At 44.1% G+C, this 10,643-nt stretch overlaps 1 protein-coding gene across 1 annotated transcript in view; it reads right to left on the bottom strand.

Moving 5' to 3' along the window:
- The window catches only part of nfe2l2a (nfe2 like bZIP transcription factor 2a), an 82,961-nt gene extending 76,863 nt beyond the window's left edge, over positions 1-6,098 (bottom strand). Inside the window, exon 1 of the mRNA XM_051930639.1 lies at positions 5,844-6,098. Within this exon, the coding sequence (XP_051786599.1) occupies positions 5,844-5,876 (33 nt within the window). The 5' untranslated portion in view covers positions 5,877-6,098. The remainder of the gene's footprint in view (positions 1-5,843) is intronic.
- Positions 6,099-10,643: the final 4,545 nt, after the last annotated feature.

Here is a 10,643-nt window from a genome sequence, read left to right as displayed (position 1 = left end):
AGTCATTGGATACCAGAGCACTTGGAGACACAAGGAGGACATGCAAACTCCACACAGGGAGGACCCCAGACACAAATCCGGGTCTCTGGACTACTACCGCTACGCCAGTCCTCTCACATTATTTAGTTATTTAAGACATCCATTTAGCTATTATTATTATTATTATTATTATTAATTATGACATGCTTATAATGCTATTCATGATTTTTACTCAAGTCCCTTAATATTCGTCTCAAGGCCCATTCATAGGAGTTGAGCAGCAATGCATTTCACCGCATAATGTACTGCATGTATAATTTATATGATTTATAAAATTTGATTTAGTTTGACTACAAGCAAATTCCCGGTGACATTTTTGAAACGCCTGGATTTTAAATTGGCTCTGCTTTATTATACATTGTCACACATGTGCAAGTTGGAGGCAGCTAAAGGGCTTCAGTAATGGTAACACCACATCCGACCAGGGGGTGGCGGGGAGCACGGACTGTCTTTCTCAGTTCCCTGCAGACCTTGAACAAGAAATCCTGCCAGGTTCCGGTGCACCCGAAGACCTCACTTCCGGTACCGGCCCCTTCGATAACGTGACTTTTCGTCCGATCCAGAAGACGTCACTTCCGGTTTCCCAGGGCTCCTAGATGATGTCACTTCCGGTCCAGAAGATGTCACTTCCAGCTATGGGGCCTTCGATGATGTCACTTCCGGTCCAGAAGACGTCACTTCCGGTTCTGGCCCCTTCAAAGACATCACTTCCTATATGGGCCTTTAAAGCCGCCATCTTACCACTGTGAAAGGCGCTATATAGCACCCAACCCGGCACAGACTGAGGCAGAGGCACGTACTTAAATGAAATATTTTTTTATTTTTCTTCAGCCGTGGGGCACGCCTTCCCCATGTCCCACAGGACCAACACAGTCCCAAAAACACTCACAAATACCACAACAGTCCTTCTATCACCACCACTCCTCCTCAGGCTTAGTCCTCCTCCTCCTGACTCTGGCTCTCCTGAGTGATGGTGGCTTGCCTTTTTTATACCCCACCCGGAAGCATTCCAGGTGCTTGATCACCTGGGCCTATTGCATTTCCGGGTGGGGCTGAGGAATTGACCAGCTGGGCTGAAAAGTCCATGCAGCTCCCCCTGGCGGCCATCCGAGCCCCCAACCAGGCTGTGGAGGACTACATGTCTCATGGAGCCATGCGCCAGGTTGGGGAATCATCGTCTACCAGGGAGGCTGCCACCAAGCATCCCGGGGGAGGTATTGAGCTGCCCGTGGTGGCTCCCTCGGAACAGATGCAGCAGGGGCGTCCCTGCCGGGCATGGGACCCGGCTGTCCTTCACACCACCAATGAATCAGTTCTGTTTTGGTGTTTTGGACTCAGTCTTGTGAACAACTCTGTTCTTTTCAAAAAGCCTTTTGCAGCCAGGGATATTATATGGGTGTCCTGCGGTGGGTTGGCACCCTGCCTGGGATTGGTTCCCTGCCTTGTGCCCTGTGTTGGCTGGGATTGGCTCCAGCAGACCCCCGTGACCCTGTGTTCGGATTCAGCGGGTTGGAAAATGGATGGATGGATATTATATGGGTGGCTGCCCCAAACCTTATCATGATGTCTGGTCTGTGTTTCTATTGTGAATTTCCCCTTGGGATTAATAAAGTATCTATCTATCTATCCATCTATCCATCTATCTATCACAACATGCAAAATGCCGTTTTGCATTTTTTAGGTGACCCCATTTACATCCCCCTCCCTGATTACGTTTTTTAAAATGCAGCACAGCCTGTATTTAAAATTAGGGTTAGGCTTAGGGTTAGGGCTATTAACATCGTAACAAGACTGGCGCTAATGAAAGGCACTATAAAAATACAGCAGGACTGCCCAATTGATATTGGCTGGTTACAATGTAGAGGACCATATTGAAATATCAATCCCTTTCACTAGTCATCATTCACCTTTTGTTGTAATATCACTGGCATTGTAACAGCGTGCTGCCAATGAAAGGCGCTATAAAAATAAAACAGCATTGCCTGTTATATCAACTGCTTACAATACAAATCCTGAATCCCTCAAGCTGGATTGCTCAACTGCTGTCGGCCAGTTAGAAAATGGATGTGTGGGCTGCTATATCATCTCCGTTTAATAATTGACATTTCCCTTTAGCTGTATTATGATGAGCCTTATGTGGTTGGTCCTAATGAAAGGCGCTATAAAAACAAAGCTGAACTGCCCAACATCTGAAAGACTGTTAGGGAATAGATAAATGGAATGAGGAATATGTCGACTTATTACAATTGGCAATATTCACCTCTCTCTAGGTACTGTCACTGGAATTGTAACATGTCTTGCGAGAGTGGTCCAAATGAAAGGCGCTATAAAAATAAAGCAGGTCTGCCCAACTGATATAAGCAGGTTAGAAAACAGAGGAATGTGTGGATATAACAAACCCTTTATATAATGTCTTAGGCATCGTACCAGGTCTTGTAAGACTGGCCCTAATGAAAGGCGCTATAAAAATAAAACTGGATTGCCTGACTGTTATATGAACTGCTTACAATAATGAGACTTTGCTCTATAAATAGTATAAAAGGCGCCAGACTCAATGACTGCTAATGTTATTTGTGTTTTAATGTCCCTTTCCAGGCATTACAAGTGTGCACCTTATGAAAGGCACTATAAAATGATTGATTGACTGGCTGGCACTTGCACTGCTCAATTCCTATTGGCTGGTTGGAATATAAATGGATGGATGGACTGATACATCACCGCTAAACAATCACCTTTTCCTCCAATGTCATTGACGCTGTCAAAGGCTAGTCCTAATAAAAGGAAATAAAAATGAAATCCACACAGACACTGGGATAGCATGCAAAGTCCACATAGGGATGCAAAACCTGGTCCCTTTTTACAGGGTGGCAGTGCCAATGTGCTGCCCAAGCATGGACTGACTGCTTGCAATTATCTCCTCCTTCCGGAGGCCATCTTAAATAATAAAGTGGACTGGCTCACTGATATATGAACTGCTTACAACAAGGAGACTTGGCCTTATGAAAGGCACTATAAAAACAAAGCTGCAGCCAATGACTGGTAATGCCTTACTTCTTTCCATGGTAAATATCTGTAAATAAATTGCTGCCTAAATATTTGTGCTTTAGTGTCCCCTTCCATTGTAACAGGCATTGCAAGCGAACATCTTGCGAAAGGCGCTATAAAAATAATAGGCTTGCCCGGTTGATAAAAGAAAGTTAGAAAACAGAGGAGTATGCTGATATATCAAACCCTTTCGCTAGTCAACGTTCATCTTTGGCTGTAATGTCTTTGGCACTGTAGCAGGTCTTATGAGACTGGTCATAATGAAAGGCGCTATAAAAATAATATTGGATTGCCTGACTGTAATATCAACTGCTTACAATGATGAAAATCTGTCTTACAAAAGGCTCTATAAAAATAAAGTTGAACCCGATGACCGCTACTGTCTACTTCTTTTGTGTGGTAAATACCCATTTGTGCTCTAATGTCACTTTTCATGGTAACAGGCACTGTGAGTGCACGCCTTATGAAAGGCGCCATAAAACTAAATCAGGATTGTCCACATGATATAAGCAGGTTAGAAAACAGAGGACTGTATGGATATATTGAACCCTTTTAGTAGTCAGCATTCATCTTTTGCTGTAATGTCTTTGGCATTGTAACAAGTCTTGTGAGACTGGCCCTAACGAAAGGTGCTATAAAAATAAAACTGGACCGTCTGACTGTTATATCAGTTGCTTACAATGATGAGACATTGCAGTGTAAAAGGCGCTATAAAAATAAAGCCGGACCCAATGACTGCTACTGTCTACTCCTTTCTGTGGTTTGCACTTTAATGTCTCTTTTCACGGTAACAGGCATCGCCAGTTCACACCTTATGAAAGGCACTATAAAAATAAATCAGAATTGCCCAAATGATATAGACAGGTTAGAAAACATGAATATGTTAATAAATCAAACACTTTTTGTAGTCAACATTCATCTTTTGCTGGCATTGTAACAGATCTTTTGAGACTGGTCCTGATGAAAGGCACTATAAAATGAAAACTGGAAAAGCCTGACTGTTATTTTAACTGCTTACAATGATGAAACTTTTGTTTTATAAAAGGCGCTATAAAAATAAAGCTAAACCGAATGACTGCTAACGGGTACTTCTTTCTGTGGTCAATACCCACTTGCACTTTAACGTCCCTTTCCAGGCATTATGAGCGTGCGCCTTGTTAAAGGCACTATAAAATGACTGGCACTTGGACTGCACAATTCCTATTGGCTGGTTGGAAAATAAATGGATGGATGGACTGATATAGCGCTGCTAAACAATCACCTTTTTATTGCAATGTGATTAACACTGTCAATGGCTGGTCCTAATAAAAGGCAGACACAGACATTGGGATAGCATGCAAAGTCTAGGCAGGGAGACAAATCCCAGTCCCCCATGTTGCAAGGCAGCAGTGGTACCAGCAAAAATTGATTAATTAGTGCAATTATCTCCCCCTTTTGAATAAAAACTGGATTGGCTCACTGATGCGTCACCTACTTACAACGATATGACAAGGCGCTATAAAAATAAAGCTGGACCCAATAACTGTTGACGTCTACTCCATTCTGTACTAAAGATCCGTTTGCGCTTTAATGTCCCTTTCCTTGGTGACAGGCATTGTGAGCGCACGCCTTATGCAAGGCACTATAAAAAGGATCGATTGACTGGCTCTTCACTTGCACTTTTATTCGCGGTCAGCGTTCAAGTCGTTAGCGGTGTTGGTTATATGATATGGTATGATTAAGTCCAAATCCATGGAGTGATGAGCGTCTCTAAAGATTCTTGCCTTCTCGTTCGCTCAAGGGCATTTTGCACACCAGGAAGACGCGGGGGCCAGGAAAGAAAAAGACATTTTGGTTCAAAGTTCTCGTGTAAATGATTGCCTTTTTTTAACCTAAACGGCTACTGCCTATAGTTAATAAATAATACGAACTTTTTATTTGTCTTGCAGATGTTCGCGAAAGCGGCAGCCTGGTGCCAGCCGATGCTTGCGGTCGGTCAGATCAAAAGAGATTTGCTGATAGAGTTTTGGGACCGTTTGCACGCAACGGGGAAGGTCGAATGTATGTAGAAAAAAAAAGAAGGGGTGGAACTTGGCAGCTGAAAATAAGGAAAGAGGACTCTGGTAAAAGTTTTAAAATGATATGTGCGCTGATTTATTTCAGCAGTTCTCCTTTACGCAACTCCATCCGAGCGGGCCTCCAGTCCAACGCTGCCGAGCTCAGGAGCCTGTCAGGACGGACTGACGGGCAGGCGGCCGGCAATGACTTGGCAGAATTAGCTCTTCTTATTAGTAAGTGCCTTGATTTGGACATCGATTGTGGACTCGATGTGATCGGAGTGGATGGAGAAGTTGGAAAGTCCTGGCTGTGGGGTGTGTGTGTAGGAGGGCTGGTGGTAGTTGGGGGTATCCAGTCGAGAATCGAGAACCGGACCCACGGGGCAACATCGTATGATTTGAACTGAAAAAAAAGAGCGTCATCGGAGAGAACTGCACTGTGTCTTCCTGAGGTGCCTTCCGTAAGTTTGGTCACCTTCAACCCCCTTTAAATCCGATCGTGACAATTGTTAAGGGTGCCGCGGGCGCCTTGTATAGAAAAAAGCTTTAAATGTCAAAGCTCGGGCTGGGAGAACAAGCCATCAAATGTTACATGCGACTGTTGTCGCCCTTGGGACTGTCTTCCCTGCTTTCACTGCCCAGCTAACTTGCGTCACGGGAGATGATGATGATGATGATGGTGGTGGTGGTGATAACGATGATGATGAAATCAAACGCACTTACCTGTTGCGTTTTTGGCAACTCGAGCTCCATCATTTTCTAAGTTCCGGTGCAATCGATTCTTATCAGTCGTAAAATCCAGTCGAATGTGATCCCCTCCGCCTCCAAATACGGAAAAAGTATCCGAAAAAAACAAGCGTCAAATATACGAAACGAATTAGACAAAAATAACGAATAAAATAAGGCCAGCCGGCCTTGTTCGTTCTTTCCGGTCGCTGTTATGTATAGCTTCTCGCTTCTCTAGGAGAAATACACAGAAAATCCCAGGAGCGCAGATGAGCCGGCCCACCGGTGCCGCGACAACCAATCAGAAGCGGTGTTCGCGCGCAGCCGCTCCTCCGTCTCTCTCGGCTGCACACGGACTGGCTCCTCCCTCAGTACAGAGCGACTTGCACGCCTTTATCATGAGATCTGCACAAGGGCTCGGCGCAGGGTGGGGGACTTGAGCTCAGCTGCTGATAATGGCCTCATGGCCGAGAGGTGGGCACGTTTACTTAATAGAAGGAGCATCTTGACAGCTGTGGTCATCGGGACTTTTAAATGAAGCGTATTTGGGATTACTGTTTACTTGCAGAAGCCTTTCCCCATAGCGACTTTCAAGATTTACTTGCCTGAATCTATCAGTAAAATTTGTTTAAAATGTAGTTTTCTCTCAGTTTCTTTGTGCCTTTCTAAAATAAGCCTTTAGGGTCCTTTAAAAGAGGACATCTTTTTTTTTTAACAACATTTGGATACATTTTACATTTACATTTATTTGCTTAGCAGACACTTTCAACCAGAGAGACTTACAAAAACAGTCGACATAATAAATTGGGGGACTATTTGGGAACATGGGTTACAGGACAGGGGTACAAGTGAAGAGTTCAGAACAAGATGCTAGCTTTTTACAATTCCTACCATACTAGAACCACACAGCTAATATTTTAGTCAGAAATTCATGGGGTGAGAGAGTCTTCAAACACTTCTTAACCACATTGAGGGAGTCAGAAGTTGGAATGGAGGTGGGCAGCTTGATCCACCAGGTAGGAGCTACCCGCGGAAAGATACTCGAAAGTTGGCATCACCAGACGTTATTCCTCAGCAGACCTGAGTGGTTGAGAAGGAGCAGAGCACCTCACATATAGATAAATAGATAGATAGATAGATAGATAGATAGATAGATAGATAGATAGATAGATAGATAGATAGATAGATAGATAGATAGATAGATAGATAGATAGATAGATACTTTATTAATCCCAATGGGAAATTCACATGTGTCTCCATATATAAATAGGTGTTGACCTATTGACTACTCTATAGGAACGCATCAAGGACAAGCACTACAGGGTGACAATGCAGTGATCTGAAGACAAGAGTGACATGTGCCCACCTCAGCTGGTTGAATACCAGCTCATGATACTAATCATCTGTGGCAGCCTGGTGACCACTGCCAGCACAGAGTCCAAACCAGACATGATAAGGCCAAATCTTGGACCAGGAGTTGTGCTGCACACTCCCATCAGATACAGTCTGATCTTGTGGATGTTGCATTGGGGGAATCTGCAAGGCCGAGTGACAGTAAGCAACACGATCCGCAAAAGACCCCAAGGTTGAATATGGACTTGGAAGGTGTTTACGAGAATGAGATGATGAGATGAGCCAAAGAAAGATGGGATCGTGGGCGTCGTAGTTGACAGAAAAAGAGTAATGATTACCCAGGGCCCACTTTGTGTGAGGGCCTCAAAGCCTGGAATGAAAAGAACGTGTGATAGATGTGGACATTGAGAGGAATGGGCCCACAGACACTGCATACGTATAGGGCCCAGAGCTCTGTGCTACACCCCTGGATGGGGTGCTGAACAGACAGACGAGCTGGGGGCAACAAGAAGGTCCCTCTTTGCCAGGTTGAGCCAGAAGATGGTGTTCCTTCATCAAGGTTGCAATATCAGTGAGACATGCAGAGACTCCTCATAAGGAAAGGACTGGCACTGATACATAAAACCATAGGATAGATCAGTGGTTCTCAATCTGTGGGGCGGGCCCCCCTAGGGGGGCACGAAGATGTGAAAAAAAGAAAACAAGAATCGAAAAATATGAAAAGTACATCTATTGAAACCAAAACAAATTAACTTAAACTACATTCTGATACTAGAAAAATAAATATAGAGTTAGATAAATGTTGATGAAAGTTAAGTAGGTATAATAAAATATGCATCTATGATATATCATTAATTAAAAAAGAAGAAATTGGTATTAGTGGGCTCCTTTCAAAAAAACGTTAGGGAGGGCGCGATTAAAACTGTTATGAAAACTCGGGTCGCAAATACTTAAAGGTTGAGAAACGCTGGGATAGATGATGGGGCCTTGTAGGGCACCCTTGTGCTTGCCCGGTTCACCCTTAACCCCTCTCCATGGCAGGACACGAGGTGAGATCTGCCCAAGAGGTTGGACCCAAACCACCTTAAAATGCATCTGTTTACTAAACCGTTTGAATAATTCATGATTCGTTATCCTTTTCTGGTATTTTTTTATGTCTCTGTATTATAAAAAATAAATAATAATAATTCTTTAATAATGGTGGCTCTGAGGCTAGGGATCTGCACTGACAATCGGAAGGTTGCCGGTTCGAATCCCGTAAATGCCAAAGGAGACTCTGCTCTGTTGGGCCCTTCAGCAAGGCCCTTAATCTGCAATTGCTGAGCGCTTTGAGTAGTGAGAAAAGCGCTATATAAATGCAAAGAATTATTATTATAAAAAATAAAAAAACACTTGGGAGGAGACTGCGATGAGCCGTGATCTTCTGAAGAGAGATCTTTGAGAGACAGAGAGACACTTTCACGTCCCGCGAGACAGACAAGTCACGTCATACTTACAACCTTTGTAAGCAAGTCCTGTGATACACATGCAGAGCAGGTTAGAGGTAATGGAAGTAGGAAAATTCGAAAGTCTCAAAAAAATGAGAGTAAAGATCGCATTAGCGCAAAAACAAACGGAAAATGTTACTCAGTGAAATAACGGAACAGCGAAAAGAGACGTCTGGGGGAGAAGAGAGACAAGGCAGTGACTTTGAAACGTTCGAAGCGCCACACAAAATGCAAATCTCATTGTATCACCGTTAAAAGAGGGGTTTCGGAGGAGCGACCGCATCTCCTTGGGGTGCGTTCAGCCCCCCTCTTCAAAATGGGGGGGGGTGAGGGGTGGGGCAAGGGGTTGGCAAGCAAAGCAAGCCCCCTAGTATTGTTAAATATTTTCATTATGCTTTGTACTGTGTGCTTGGGCTCTGAAAGGCACTTTATAAATAAAAAGTATTATTATTATTCAAGGGCGGCACGGTGGCGCAGTGGGTAGCGCTGCTGCCTCACAGTTGGGTAATCTGGGGACCTGGGTACGCTTCCCGGGTCCTCCCTGCGTGGAGTTTGCATGTTCTCCCTGTGTCTGCGTGGGTTTCCTCCCACAGTCCAAAGACATGCAGGTTAGGCTAGTGTGTGCTTGGTGTGTGGGTGTGTTTGTGTGTGTCCTGCGGTGGGTTGGCACCCTGCCCGGGATTGGTTCCTGCCTTGTGCCCAGTGTTGGCTGGGATTGGCTCCAGCAGACCCCGTGACCCTGTGTTCGGATTCAGCGGGTTGGCAAATAGATGGATGGATGGATTATTATTCAAAACTCTTCTGCTGAGTGTAAATGTACCATGTGAGGAACTGGCATCCCACCCAAGTTCTGGTTCCTTCGAGGATCTGCATACTGTAAGCTGTTTGATGGATATGCATGGTGACCTCACAGAAGGGTTGAGATAGTCCAGAGAAGAGTGAGCGACCTTAAATAGCCGACCACAGAGGGATGAGAAATAAGAACCGAACTGACAAGAGCTGAATCCTCTCAGCCAAAGTAAGCAAGGATTTGGGCCAGAAATGCTAATCCCCAGCATGGGTCACATCCAAACTGTGTTGATCACCTCATGCGAGTAAGAATTTGATTGTGACAAACTAAATAAACACTTCAATGTGTACATAAACTCCACTGGATCCATAAGCACCTCGCATGCTGATTCCAGCAATGACCAGCATTCATCTTGTGCTGTAAAGTCATTTACCTTATAACAGACCTCATGAGACTGGTCTTGGTAAAAGTTGCTTTAAAACGACTTCTACTTCTAGAACTTTCTTTGCTTTATTTATCGGTTCTTCAGCAGATGCTGTTTGCTTTAAGGACAGCTGCAGGAAAAGTTGCCTTTGGCCTCTCACTGGACATCCTCTGATTCCCTTTCTCTTCTGGAAGTGGACTCTTTTTTAATTCAACCCATTTGGAGATCTTGGCATTGAGGATCAATGTGGCATCTTACATTGATGAATGGTCTGCTGTGATACAGCTAGCCTGTAACAACAACAACAACATAATAATAATAATAATAATAAGAAGAAGAAGAAGAAGAAGAAGAATCTATAGGAAGTGGTGTCACTAGGGTTGTTGTCACTCTATGCACTAACCAAGGCCAGTTTAAGACCCCTGCAGGCCCCTGGGTGACTTCATGACTTGAGCTCCTTCAGTGGGAAACACTGTACAGACATTTTATAGACAGTTATTTGGGTGTCACCTGACATCACAGTTTGTAGGAGTTTCCATGGGCAACTCACAGTCCAATAAGTGCAGAAGACCACGATGAGACCCTCTCACATTGTCCACAAGGTGCTGGTTGCCCTGCAGATTGCCATTAAAAACACATTGTATAATAATAATAATAATATTTAGAATAAATAAATACAACAGCCAGTTGCACAAAGTTTTGGGGAACCACCCAAATGTCCAGTGGACAGGTCAAAATTAAGT

This window comes from Erpetoichthys calabaricus, chromosome 8, assembly GCF_900747795.2.
Source record: "Erpetoichthys calabaricus chromosome 8, fErpCal1.3, whole genome shotgun sequence".
NCBI classification, from domain to species: Eukaryota; Metazoa; Chordata; class Cladistia; order Polypteriformes; family Polypteridae; genus Erpetoichthys; species Erpetoichthys calabaricus.
The sequence above is the reverse complement of the archived record's forward strand: the minus strand, read 5'-3'. Positions and strand labels throughout refer to the sequence as shown.